Genomic DNA, 15244 nt, shown 5'->3' with positions numbered 1-15244 from the left:
CTCTTGACACTCTCTTGTGGAGTGCACTCTCTTGTGGTTGTGTGTGGTGTAAATTTTGAGATAAACCAGCTGTTTAAAAAACCTAACTCATGAGGTTTATTTTTCAGTTAAAAATTCTCATGGTGACAATCATATTTGGCTATTTTTTTTTAATTTTTTTTTTGCATTTAAGCATTTTTTTACTTTCAATGACATAGTAACAAAATAAAAGGTGATACATAAAATGACAAAGTAACATTGAAAGAAGGCTTGATCCCGATGAAGGAGGACTTGTGTTGGGCAAGCATGAAACATAATATAAAGTGACATAGTAACAAAATTATGAAAAAATAGATAGGGTAAAGATATGTTTTGATTACATTATATGCAATAATAATATTTCATAAAAAAAGTAAACATCATGTTTGTATTCCTTCGTTTATTTATGCCAAAGTTCCTGCAATTCAAGAACCATCTGGGCCATTCCAAGAGTGTACATATACATTTATGTAATGCGACGTATGTTTTTATAAGACATAACGTTTTATTCAGAATCGTATCGACAAATTTCAGTAAATCATGCGTAACCTTTTTTCAATGGTTTAGAAAGTGGGTTCAAACATAATAAATTGTACCAGCAATAAAACCATTAGGCCTACTAATTAAGTTAGGTAATTATTTATTGACGATTAAAGCGAATTTAGGTTAAATGATATGTCCCGAATAGAGGTGTTTTTCACAAACTGTTTTACATTATAAATGTGCATTGTTTATACAAAAGTTTAAAATATGCAGTTGTAAATCATAATAATTATATAATAAATGTATCTCTATGGGCCATGTTTCTTTTGAAAAATAAAAAAAGAACGGTTTTTTGGAAACCAGTTTCGGCAGTTGTTTATAAATAAAGATCGCGTTGCAGCTCAATTTTTACTCCAATAAAACCGGTTCCATCCATGTACGTTCCTTATAAATGACGTCATTATATACACCACAATGCAGTTCGGAAACGCGATTGGATCGAGGTCATGTTTACTTTTTTTCGCATAGCGCGATCCCCAAGAATTGCATCCATTTTATCATAGAAGGGGCAGGTAATCCTGTCATTATTACCTGAAACGTTATTGTGGTCCTCGGTTAGGCTAAAGTATAAGTAGGCCTACATCGCACCCTCCGATATTGTCAAGTTGAACTCGTCTAGCTTTCACACGCTTTACAATATTTTTAAAAACATGTACGTGATGAGTGAGTCTTTCTTCCGACACCCGGCAAATCCCCTCATCTTCTTCTCCCCACATATTTATTACGAACCTCGTAATGGCATCGGTCCACATTTTTTAGTTAAATAAAATACTCACTATCTAGAGAAATAAAAATGACTAGTCCTATCGCGCAGGTTTGACTGCGAGTTGACCGCAATCGTCCCAGTGCAGCAGAGTTCAGTTTTTGGGGTCAAATTGAGACCGCGATTGTGTTGCAGCTAAAAAGTGCTCCACGGAAACCGGTTTCAGAACGGTTCTCCGCAATTAATTGGGAGTTTTTGAAACCGTTTTTAAGATCGGTTCTTTTTTGTGGTTTTTTGTGGGGACCCATTTCTGCTGGCAAGAAAAAACTGTTCTTGAAAAGAACGGTATTCAAAACCGTATTTTCTGCTCAATAGAAACAGGCCCTAAAAAATTATCAATTGGTTACTGTTGTAACTAATTAAAACTACCAATGTTAAAATCTAGAAATTGAAATTTCTTTCTTTTTTGTACTAGATATCACATAGAATGCATCTTGCTCATCCTTACCCCATTTACTCCCTAATCTATCAGATTATCTTTTGGATGTGTTACAAAAATTTTAATTTTCAATGTCTGAAAAACGTGGGTCTCTTAATTTCATTTATACAGCATGATTTAAATCTGTTACAGTTCTTCATAGTGAAAAGTGACCATCATGATTAACAAGGCCAACAGCCATTAAGTCGCGTGCTACAATGCATAGTGATACCGGACCGACAGACAGACCGACAGACCGACCGACCGACATAGTGAACTATACTGACCGAAATTACTGAACATGTTTAAAAATGTTGAAATGTTTAAAAACATTTATATTTTTTTAATTTACATGTGCGTAGCCTGTCACTTTTGACGTGCTGGTATAACGTAATTTCGAGTTGAAAAGTAAGTCAAGAAAACAGTGCGCGCGCACAAATCTGCGCACTCATGGCAATTTTGTAAACGCTTAAAATTGCCTGAAACGTACTCTTATTTCATCGAAAATAAATTTTGAAAATTTTAAGCGCGCGTACGCATGCGTTACATGCGCTACGCACGTAATTGTATTGCCATATGATGATTTATGCCCTGAAATTTATGAGTACCAAATTTTATGAATTGTGATTCATGGTTGTGAAGATATGATTACAAACGTGATTTCGTTAAATCGTGCGTAGACCGCGTAATTTTTTATTGCGCACCGTGAAAACATAACCACATCGATTCCTGGCCATAAGGAATATTCTGTGAAAAATTGACTTAGCTAGATTAAACTGATATCAAGATAAGGTCAGAAAGCGATAAAACGCATAGTGATACCGGACCGACAGACAGACAGACCGACATACAGACAGACCAACCGATCGACATAGTGAACTATAGAGTCGCGTCCACGCGACTAAAAATTATGGATCATCTCGCTATTACATGTCCAAATTTATTCAAAATGATTTAGATGCACAAGAGACTCATGAGATAAAATCAATTGTTATACAGTGTAGAAAACTTATTTCATCATTTTTAAAATGTTGATATTCCTGAAATATTAATCAGTATGCTGCATAAATAGAATTTCCATAAAGATATTTTAAATGTTCCCAATGAAAAAAACATTTGTTTTTCCTTTTATTTTAATACGCCATTTTAGTGTCACCTGTCAAAATATAATTGATATTGGCTGCCACCCAATTGGTTTTTGGTTGAATTTAAAGATGTATTGTCCCTCTGAAAAAATAATTCTTAAAAAATTGTTTGTTGTATATTCCATTTTAAAGATGTATTGTCCCCCAAAATCATGAAAAATAAAGATTTTTAAAATCGGACTTTGAATAGGCCATTTTGCAGTTTTAATGAAGTTGTTCACTTCCATAAGAAAAAAAACGGGGGAAAAAAATTAATTTCACCTATAAAAAGACAAACAAACAGTTAAATTACCCAAAAACTATTATGTGACATTAAAATAAAATATTCAACAAAAAAATTTAAAAAAATATTTTTTTAGGGGGACAATATATCTTTAATGTAACATAATAGTTATCCACTTTGACCAAAAATTGGATCGGAAAAAAAAATGTATTTACCTTAAAAAATGTAATTTAAAGCAAAAAATGGTCAAATTGGCTGCCAGCCAATGGATTTTTGGTTGAATTTAACAATTTATTTTGTCATTTTATAAATGAAAACATGATTTTTTTTTTTTTTTTTTTCTATGGAAGTGATTAACTTTAATCAAAATAGCCTATTCAAAGTCCGATTTTATTAATTTTCATTTTTCATGTTTTTGGGGACAATAAATCTTTATTATATCTCCTTTTTTTATCGAATAGGTCTTTTTATGGTGTCATCAATGAATTTCCTCTGAATCAGATGTTTACACGCTGTTACGTAGGCAAGAAAAGAAATTTGTACATGGTTAATTCTGCTGTTTGTCAGATAGTGAAATTGTGTGAGGGAAAATTAAAGGTGAATAACTTTTATCTTGGGAAATACAGGTCCGATTTTAAAACCAAGGTATTTTTATAAAGGAAGATTAAAAAATTTAAAATAAAAAAGAAAACCCCTACAATTTGTTTATATGTTGTAGTTGACACGTGGAGCTTTTTTGTTTTGTTTTTTTTTTCTTTGTTTTTTAAAATTGGAACTTTATTTCCAGAAATATAGCTATTTGAAATGTGGCGGCCTCACCATCTTTTGGAAAAAAACGCTAGTCCGATGAATTTAAAATTTTGGCTCAACTCGCTAAAAATTATTAATTTAAATTTTAAAATGCATTTTTTTCTTTGTGAACTGAGATGGAATGACCCACATCTGTATTTTTCTGTTCTTATATTTTGAAAAAAATATCATACAAAGTCAAGGATTAGAACATCTTTAAAGCACCTAACAATTATCCTCATGGGAACTTATTACAGATCGGACATGACCAAATGTTGCACTATTTGAAATGGCTTTTGAAGTGTTCCTTTTATTTTGTATTTTAATAAGGTTATTAATTGTGGTGTTAAAGTGTGGTCAAGAAGTGATGCCAAAGGGGTAGAATGTGACTTCAGATTAGCTCAAGATGTAAGTTTTTCAATATTATAAAATATAATAAAAATCTATTTTAGAGATATTTTAACTTAAAGTGGACCTCCACTCAGATTTTCTCAGCTTATATTTTGTTTAAGTATGTTTAATTGAAAGTGATTGCATAATGAGTTGGTCACTCATCAAACCTTAGGGAGTAACACCCCTAACCTGGAATATGCCCTAATATTTTTGTTCTGTACAGTAAGCCATTTCATTCCATTTCATTTATTTATTCATGGTCAAACACAGTAAAATATGTACATGGTTTGAAATTATTTTTGTTTGTTCAAAGTTAAAAATTCACATAAAAATATAAAATGAGTTAAAAAGGTTAAAATTTTGTAAAATACAAATAACACACATCATTTAAAGTACAGATAAAATACATAGTTTGAAATACAAAATACAAGCAAGATTGGTGTGTGAAGAGGGTGTAGCTTCAAGCTTCAAGTTTCATTGAATTGCCTCATTGCAGTAGGGAGAAACGAGTTTCTCATTCTATTGGTATCTTGGGTACACTAAACACCCTGACTAACTAAAGACAAGGTAATGGTTGAGAGGGTGATACTCATCCAACATAATGACTTCAAATTTTTGACTGTTAACAATATCTTTAGCATTCTTACTATCTTTAGTTCCTATTATTCTGTAAGCTGTTTTACTGATTTTCTCTACTATCAGCAACAGACTTGTTCTGAAGTGAAAATAAAAGTTGATTAATATTTGATTGATTAATTGATTGATATGTAAGCTAAAATTAGGGATAACGATGTAAAATTAAAAGTTAATATTTTTCAAACAAATTATATATTGCCTGTTAGTATTTTGTATCAATATTACAATAAAGAATGAATTATGAAAATATGACTTGTAGTTTTCGAAATATAGGGTCTAAAACATCGCCGAAAATGATCGTTTTTAGCCATGAACGATGTAAACAAATTGCGCCCTCAGTCGACAATTGTAGTCATTTTTCGTAAAAATAATTATATAAAATCACGGTTTTAAGTAATATATTTTGTATGTCAACATTGTAAAATTCAATAAAATATATTACTTGTTTATTATGTAAAAAAGAGTGTTTATTTAACCTCATTCAAAGAATTTCAATGCATTATTTTCCTGTGTAATTGGACAGGCCTAAAACAATGTGACTTCACGGCACTCGCGAGAAAATTCTTACAAAATCGTTCAACCGTGAGCCCTGCGGAGCAGTCGAAAGCGGAGGTTTGATTGGCTTACGATGACATCATACCACAAAATGGCGTTTATGTAGTTGAACCTCTCAGAATTTTCCAAAAATTATTTTTAAAATGGACAAAACAGATATTTTTCACGGTATATGGGTTGTTACTATGAAATATTTGAATCATAAAGGCAGAATAAAACTTCTTTTTTTTAGCACTTAAAATTAAATATTTTTCTTTGTAATAAGCACATGGTATGTGGAACTATATTATCTTGGTGAAGGAAGAAACAACATTTTTAGGTCATTAGAGGCTCAACTACAAAAATAAGGTTGAAAATGGTAGGTCATTGAGTCGTCCGGGGGTTTCTTAATAAACAAAAGATATACGCGTATATGTGCTAGACGATAACAATCTTTTAATATATATTCACATTTTTGGTTGAATAAAATGGAAATAAAAAATACTTGATCTTATAGAATAAAAGGAAAATAAATATTCACTCAAAAGGATATTTTCATAATTAATTTTCAGAATACTGTAATGACCTAATAACAAGCGTTTACCAAAGTAGAAAAACACAGAATAAATAACATTGATTGGTAATCAAAATGGAGTCGGCTCTCAGTATCCTCACTAAAATCAACTACATAAGAAAAACTAATTATAACATCCTCAAATATATGTATTTTTAATTCCTGATACTTTATAATTAATTCAGATTATTTACATTTCACAAAATGTTTACTACTGATTGATAAACCAAAATTATTGATAATAACTAATTATTTCTTAAATTAATTAATAGAATATCAATAAAAAAGCATCATTTAATGAAGAAAGAATTAAAACTGTTAAGTCAAAAATTCGAGCAGCATTTTTTGTAAGAGAAATTTCTTGTTTAAAGTATAAAAATGAAATGCTTGTTCCAAATTAGAACTTTGAGCTTTAGTTTTGTTTTTATTGTTTTGATTTTCCTAGGGAATATACTGCATATATCCATATCTGACATGTAGGAAAGTAGACATCACACGAGATGATGTACGTGTTCTCCTGACAGAAGAAAATCCATTTAGTTCTAAACTATTTAAAGATACAAAGACTGCCATTGAGGCTTTGGGTAAGTTCTCAAAATATTGTTAAGTGCCAGGAACAGGCAAAAAATATCTATTGATCATACATTTTAATAATTTTCCCTATGTTTCAACATTTTTGGGAATTTTTGTTTTACACAGTTTTGTTGAAATTACTTGTTGTCACCTTTGACCACTTTTTATGACCTTCCTTCTAACCGTTCTTCTCTGTGTTCATTGTTTGCTGGTGATCTTAAATTGTTTAAAGATGTTTGTTTTTTGAATGATTCCCTTCCCCTTCAGGATGATCTGTTATCGCTTTTCAGATGGACGACTACCTGGAAACTTAGTTAAATCTTTCTATGTAAAGTTTTGTCTATAACTATTAGAAAAAGAATTTTATTCAATATGATTACAATACTAATAATGTTCTAAGGAAATAAGGATCTTGGTATCATTATTTATTGTAATTTAAATTTTATTCCGCAAATTAATGCGGCTGTTAGTAAATAGAATGCTTGGCATGATATGTAGTAATTGCTGGTATTTTAAGAATTGTTATTGCTTCCACATCCAGACTGTTCTACATACAATGCATGTTTTAAAGAGTAGCATTCTGGAGACATTGATATTGTACTCATTTCGTTTACAAAAGAGAGAGGGTATTGTTGAGTGTTATCTATATTAACTATTACAATTATATTATGCCATAAATGTTTGTATTTATTTCTTTTTGATTTAACAGCACAGGGAAGTGTCATCTTTGTATATGATCCAAAGAAATTGTGAGTTGATCATCATTTTTTATATAGTATTTTCAAATATTACACATTTTTTAATTGTATACTATTAATCTGAATGATTGAAATTTGAACTTTTCCACGCAACGCAAAATGCATGTATATTAAAATATGTGGAAGTCAATTTTAAAAATCTATAGTGTACTTTGTATCTTTGAATTTTCAGCAGAACATGCATCAACAGTCAAAGTTACTTAACAGACAGTTATGCAACTCCCACTTATTTGAGCATGGTTCCTTCATCAATATGTGATTTGTGTGTGAAAGATAAATGTGATAATAGATAAGCAAGATGCACTCTATAGGATTTTACAAATAAAAATCTTTTTAAAAATTCAGGAGGCCATATGATGACGTCATAATATATGATCGGCCAAAAGTGTCCATACAATACCATCCAGAAATCATCTACCCTTGCACGCGTACTGTCCGCGAAAAATATTTGGGGAAAAAAGTGAGGAGTCTATTATGAAAATGTTTGGCAGCTACTTCCGGTTAAAAATTGGAACTCGCTGTACAGCATGCTCAAGCAATCGTCGAAAATTTATAGAACAAAAGGTCATGGAGCTAAATCATTACATAAAAAAGATTCCAACTCTATTATTGAGGAACAATAATCGCGCTTTCTGAGACTAGGCGTCAGTTTGTAAAACATTTTTTACAGTAAAGAAAGTTAAAATATAAACATGTCTTCACTTTATCTTCGATTTATTAACGGTTATATATAATTTTATTGAATTGATAGAAATGTTATATACATAACATACAAAAAGGAGTAGATAGTAAATATAAGCCTAAAAGTTTTGTTTCATGCGGAGCTATAAATTCATGGTTTAATAGTTGATATGGTAGGCCAAAACGTTCAGTGTGGTCAACATGATTTTATTTCATTCAGTCATATCCTGTCAAATTATTTGAGTTTACCTTTACAACAGTTATAGTTTTCATCCTTTTGCACTTTTCTGATTGACGGCCTTCCGATAAATTAAAATAATTGCTATAGCGACACACGTCAAATGACTCGGTGCATGCTTGATTGGAATTTTGAGGGTGTTCACTTTACAATTAATAAGGACTTTTAGTTGAGTGAACATGCACAAGGTCAAATCAACTGTTTTCTTTGGGGAACTAATTATTATGCCTAATGGACATTAAAACATCTGAACAATCTCTTCTCTGGACCTTTCTGGGGCAAAGTTGTGAAAATTACCTCGCTGTGGCCAGTGGTTGTCGAGATTTAAGGACCTACTGGTGTTTGGTCTTATAACCTTTCACCTTGACCTTTTGCCACGTTTTCAAAATGTGTTACCAAGCCAAAAATTATTGTTTGACCACCCTATACCAATTTCTTAAGTCAAATTCTCTGGACCTCAAAGTGCATACAAAAGTTGATCTAGCTACTAGAGTATAACTGATACACATACAACTATAGTTAATTGCATCTCTTAAAACAGTCTTGTTTGTCCTCACATGGTTAATCCGATAACTAACATAAAAACATAGAGTAATATCAAAGGTAAAACTGCCATGCATCTACTGTATTTAAACTTTTTTTATACATTTTATATTTTAATGACTTTAATATTATATTTATACTTTTTCCTGCAATGTCATTTTGTTTTGAATAAACCTTAATTGAATTCCTATCCTTGTTTTTCAGCAATAAAGATTCACAAGATCTTGTATTGTACATTGTTGGATGGCGTGGAAAAGCATCTGTTCGTTCATTTGTTCCAAAAGGTGATCGATTCCACATATTACGACTCTGTGACATGTTACCAGATGTAACAGATAATGTGATTGTTAATGCTGCCGGTAAATCCTTAGATGTATAACAGCAATTAAGAGATTTCAAAATGAATACAAATGAAGAAAAACAAATTATGTACTCATTAATATTATGTTTGTACCATTTTAAGTATGGATTCTAATAAAAGTTTGTCTTCATATTAAAGAAAAGACCCAATAAGCCAAATGTGTAAATATGAGGGTAAAAGTAGTTGCTAAATCGAATGTCCCAGTGATCTAATGTCTGCTTATCAATAAGTAATTGTTTTGAAAAGTTTTGATATACTGTACATAGGAACTTATAAAAGATTTGTAGGATACAGTACATGAAATGCCTAACGTCAAGTCTTTTTTAAACATACTTAATACCCCTTTCACACCAAAAGCAAAAGTGGTAAATAAAAATTTAATGCATTCTCAAACGGAGTGTTTACCTTTTCTTTTCATTAAATGAATAGTTTGAATATGTAGGTATAGAGCTAGAAAGGGTTTACCTGCACCCTCTAAGAAACTATATTAGGTTGTTTTGCTTCTTTATCAACTAGATGGTATGTTGAACCACAAATGTGAAAACAACCACAAATGTGAAAGCACATCATCCACTAATGTGAAAACAACCACAAATGTAAAAACACATCACCCACTAATGTGAAAACAACCACAAATGTGAAAGCACATCATCCACTAAAGCGTGATTCCCACTAGCGATGCAACGTAACGCAACCCACGCAAAGTAAGAAAATGCCCTTCCAATAATTGCGTAAAATCAAACATGCGATGTTTGCAGCACAGTTGCGTCGTCGGTTCTCACTTGTGATTACGCAATACATAACTTTACGTCACTACGTCATAGCGTTGCGTTACGTTGCGTCCTAGTGAGAACCAAGCTTAATGTGAAAACAACCACAAATGTAAAAACACATCACCCACTAATGTGAAAACAACCGCAAATGTGAAAACACATCACCCACAAATGTGAAAACGCATCACCCACTAATGTGAAAATGCATCACCCACTAATGTGAAAACAACCATAAATGTGAAAACGCATCACCCACTAAATGTGAAAACAACCACAAATGTAAAAACACATCATCCACAAATGTAATAAAGAGAAAGTGAAAATGATTAATGTAATAAAAAAAAAGAAATTTTTGCCCACAAATGTAAATAAAAAAACAAACAAACCCAGACAATTGTTATACATAAGCTTAGTATTTTTTAAGTTAATGTACATTATATTGAGTTGGTTCAATACTTGTGGGTGCACGATGTGCATTGGATTACTATTAAGTCGATATTGTATTATTCGATTAGGTCAAAAGGTCCTATGCCATTGCATGCTACTTGAACCAACTCAATATAATGTATATAAATAGGCTAACATTAACATTAACTCGTAAAATACTAAGCTTTATGTATCAAAATTACTAGTTCTAGCACTAAATTTGATATGAATTGAAAATGTCTTTTTTTTACATTTGTGGGCGTTATCACATTGACGGGCGATGATCATTTTCACATTTGTGGGCGCTGTTTTCACGTTTGTGGGTGATATATTGTCACATCTGTGGGTAATGCGTTTTCACATTTGTGGGTGTTTTCACATTTGTGGGTTCAATATGGTACACTCGTCCAAGAAGAAGAAAAAATACACTTGTAAGTAAGCTTAATTTATATAATAGCGATATTATGGCTTTTGATAAAGAAGATAAATGTAAAAGTAACATCGATGATCAAGTGCATACTTTTAAGGGAAGATATATCCCATGATAGAAATGACAACTGTCTGAGTCAACTGTCACCATGTGCACAGTCAGGGTTCGCACAGTATGACAAGTCCGAATTGCGCCTCCATTCATTTGGTCGTAATAGCAACAAGGACAGTTCACGCCATCACTATTTGAGTCGTGAGCAGGATGATGCACGCCTCCTTGATATATGGGTCGTTGTCATCACAAATAGCTCAAAGTAAAGTATCCAACAAGCCAATTAATAGAAGTTTCATGTATAACTTCTAGACCTAAATCTCCAGCAACAGTTGATTTTTCACCAAATCAACTAGCAATCCTAAATGATATGCAACAGAAACATATGGATTCTACACTGCCCTCCGGGCTGATTCTACTTGAAAAGGAGTAGCTTCTGATTTTCAGTCGGGCTCTTGGCTTTCTTAATTTGAATTGATGGCCCCTTGTTCTACTGTCCTCTCTAAAATCAAAACAGGTTTCGGCTTCAATATTATCCAAGCCCTTGATAATTTTAAACACTTGTATATGGTCCGCTCTCCTTCTTCTGTAATTCAGTGTAGGTAATCCAAGCTCTTTTAATCTCTGATCGTAAGATTTATCTCGTAACTTTTTGACAATTTTGTGGCCCTACGCTGCACTCTTTCAGCCTGAACAAGTTTGGCCATCCAACCAACCCATTGATTGCTACCCCTGTACAAATTAAACAGTTGGTATGCCGTGCGTTATTATGCAAATGAGTCGGTGCAGGTGTAGTGGAGAAGATGGTATTGTTATTCATTTCGGTCAACACGTCACACTGTTGAATTGTGATGTTGTTAACCTTTATATTAGAAGATTATTCAAATCATGTAAAAAAAAACAATCTCTCAGGGCGGAAACCTAGCAGATCCCCTCATTTAGTAATCTCGAAAAGAAGTCCATCTGGAAAAGAAGCCCACCCAAGAGTACAAAAATTGAAGGAGCACATTTGGCTTCAATTGGCCTTAGTACTGAGGCAGGGAGAGCACACCATAAAATCTTTTAATTTTATGTGGCTTTTGCCACCCGATTTTTATGTTGTAAATGTTTAGCACAAAAATCTAAATTTAACAGTATGGCGTGTTGGCCGCGAATGACTAACAACATCATCTTTCCCACTACACCTGCACAAACTCATTTGCATAACAACGCCGACATACCAGCGATGGGATATACATTCTTTTCTAAACACGTAACGAAGAAAGTGATAATTCCTTTTTTTTCTGACATTAATTGTTAGTCATTCGCGGCGGTCAAAGGGCCACACTGTTGAATTTTGATGTTGTTAATCTTTTAAATTATATTATCCTAAATTAACTTAAACTCTCTAAATATCTCTCTTTCAAAATAAAAGAAAAATATTTTATATTTATTTAAAAAAATAAAAAATCCGTAGAGGTTCGAACCCCAGCTAGTAGAGCTGGGAGAATCAAATCCAAACGATAGTTACTAGACCACTACCCGTTATGCCACAATGTACACGAGTAATAAAATGTGACAATAGTATAGTCTTATACGCGCTTCATATTACGTCATTCTAATCGTTACGTCATAAATTTGCATATTCATGACGTAATTTTGAAGAAACGAATCTAGTTTTAACGTTGCTATAAACCAGAGGGCCGGATAGCTCAGTCGGTAGAGCGTCGTGGAACACGATTATCGTGGGTTCAAACCCCATGCCGGTCGGTGGAAAAGAGTTAAAGCTATGCGAGCTTCTGTGTTTGGGGTTCACAGATTTAAACGTCCCCCTTTCCACCACACATCATGAGGCAATAACATCAAAGCATCTGATGTGTGGTACCCCCAAGGCTGTGAGAGAGCCTTACCGTGCTAGAGGCAAGGGAGCACACCATCATTTTTTTTTTGGCTACCCGCCTCTTTCTGATCTCGTAAATTTTATGTTTAGCGCCCTCAATTTTAAGAACACATAAGTTATGTCAGAAAATTAGAAACAAATAAATAGAAATGTGTAAAGATGCCGATGCCTGGCCTGGCTAGTGTATTCTCTCTATTTATTTAAATACATATATATTATTATAATAATAATTTTCACAATTTGTTGTGAGTTTTTAACTTTGAACAAATGAAAAGGATTTCAAACCATTTACTACATTTTACTGTGTTTGAGCATGAATAAATGATATCGAATTAAGTGAATAATTGATAATGTGAAATCAAAACAACTGATACAATGAATTAAATGATGAACAATAGCAGCCTGAACAAGCCTGGCCATCCAACCAACCCATTGATTGCTACCCTTATACAAATATTGAACAGTTGGTATGCCGTGCGTTATTATGCAAATGAGTTGGTGCAGGTGTAGTGGGGAAGATGGTATTGTTAGTCATTGCGGTCAACACGTCACACTGTTGAATTGTGATGTTGTTAATCTTAATATTAGAAGATTATTCAAATCATGTAAAAAAAACAATTTCTCAGGGCGGAAACCTAGCAGATCCCCTCATTTAGTAATCTCGAAAAGAAGTCCATCTGGAAAAGAAGCCCACCCAAGAGTACAAAAATTGAAGGAGCACATTTGGCTTCAATTGGCCTTAGTGCTGAGGCAGGGAGAGCACACCATAACATCTTTTATTTTTCTGTGGCTTTTGCCACCCGATTTTTATGTTGTAAATGTTTAGCACAAAAATCTAAATTTAACAGTATGGCGTGTTGGCCGCGAATGACTAACAACATCATCTTTCCCACTACACCTGCACAAACTCATTTGCATAACAACGCCGACATACCAGCGATGGGATATAAATTCTTTTCTAAACACGTAACGAAGAAAGTTATAATTCCTTTTTTTCTTACATTAAATTGTTAGTCATTCGCGGCGGTCAACACGCCACACTGTTGAATTTTGATGTTGTTAATCTTTTAAATTATATTATCCTAAATTAACTTAAACTCTCTAAATATCTCTCTTTCAAAATAAAAAAAAAACATTTTATATTTATTAAAAAAAAAAAAATCCGTAGAGGTTCGAACCCCAGCTAGTAGAGGTGGGAGAATCAAATCCAAACGATTGTTACTAGAGCACTACCCGTTATGCCACAATGTACACGAGTAATGAAAGGTAACAATAGTATAGTCTTATACGCGCTTCATATTACGTCATTCTAATCGTTACGTCATAAATTTGCATATTCATGACGTAATTTTGAGGAAACGAATCTAGTTTTAACGTTGCTATAAACCAGAGGGCCGGATAGCTCAGTCGGTAGAGCGTCGTGGAACACGATTATCGTGGGTTCAAACCCCATGCCGGTCGGTGGAAAAGAGTTAAAGCTATGCGAGCTTAAGCTATGCGAGCTTCTGTGTTTGGGGTTCACAGATTTAAACGTCCCCCTTTCCACCACACATCATGAGGCAATAACATCAAAGCATCTGATGTGTGGTACCCCCAAGGCTGTGAGAGAGCCTTACCGTGCTAGAGGCAAGGGAGCACACCATCATTTTTTTTTTGGCTACCCGCCTCTTTCTGATCTCGTAAATTTTATGTTTGGCGCCCTCAATTTTAAGAACACATAGGTTATGTCAAAAAATTAGGAACAAATAAAATAGAAATGTGTAAAGTTGCCGATGCCTGGCCTTGCTAGTGTATTCTCTCTATTTATTTAATAAATACATATGCATTATTATAATAAATAATTTTTACAATTTGTTGTGAGTTTTTAACTTTGAACAAACGAAAAGGATTTCAAACCATGTACTACATTTTACTGTGTTTGAGCATGAATAAATGATATTGAATTAAGTGAATAATTGATAATGAGAAATCAAAACAACTGATACAATGAATTAAATGATGAACAATAGCAGCCTGAACAAGCCTGGCCATCCAACCAACCCATTGATTGCTACCCCTATACAAATATTGAACAGTTGGTATGCCGTGCGTTATTATGCAAATGAGTTGGTGCAGGTGTAGTGGAGAAGATGGTATTGTTAGTCATTGCGGTCAACACGCCACACTGTTGAATTGTGATGTTGTTAATCTTTACATTAGAAGATTATTCAAATCATGTAAAAAAAACAATTTCTCAGGGCGGGAACCTAGCAGATCCCCTCATTTAGTAATCTCGAAAAGAAGTCCATCTGGAAAAGAAGCCCACACAAGAGTACAAAAATTGAAGGAGCACATTTGGCTTCAATTGGCCTTAGTGCTGAGGCAGGGAGAGCACACCATAACATCTTTATTTTTCTGTGGCTTTCGCCACCCGATTTTTGAAGTAGTAAATGTTATGTTTAGCACAACAATCTAAATTTAACAGTGTGGCGTGTTGGCCGCGAATGACTAACAAT

At 33.2% G+C, this 15244-nt stretch overlaps 1 protein-coding gene across 1 annotated transcript in view; it reads left to right on the top strand.

The window, feature by feature from the left end:
* The window catches only part of LOC144849530 (RNA cytosine-C(5)-methyltransferase NSUN2-like), a 33688-nt gene extending 24105 nt beyond the window's left edge, over positions 1-9583 (top strand). The window contains exons 15-19 of the mRNA XM_078706465.1: positions 3572-3707; positions 4230-4307; positions 6482-6620; positions 7319-7358; positions 9034-9583. Coding sequence (XP_078562591.1) covers positions 3572-3707; positions 4230-4307; positions 6482-6620; positions 7319-7358; positions 9034-9208 — 568 coding nt within the window. The 3' untranslated portion in view covers positions 9209-9583. The remainder of the gene's footprint in view (positions 1-3571; positions 3708-4229; positions 4308-6481; positions 6621-7318; positions 7359-9033) is intronic.
* Positions 9584-15244: the final 5661 nt, after the last annotated feature.

This window comes from Antedon bifida, chromosome 8 (assembly GCF_963402885.1).
Source record: "Antedon bifida chromosome 8, ecAntBifi1.1, whole genome shotgun sequence".
Lineage (NCBI taxonomy): Eukaryota > Metazoa > Echinodermata > Crinoidea > Comatulida > Antedonidae > Antedon > Antedon bifida.
The sequence above is the reverse complement of the archived record's forward strand: the minus strand, read 5'-3'. Positions and strand labels throughout refer to the sequence as shown.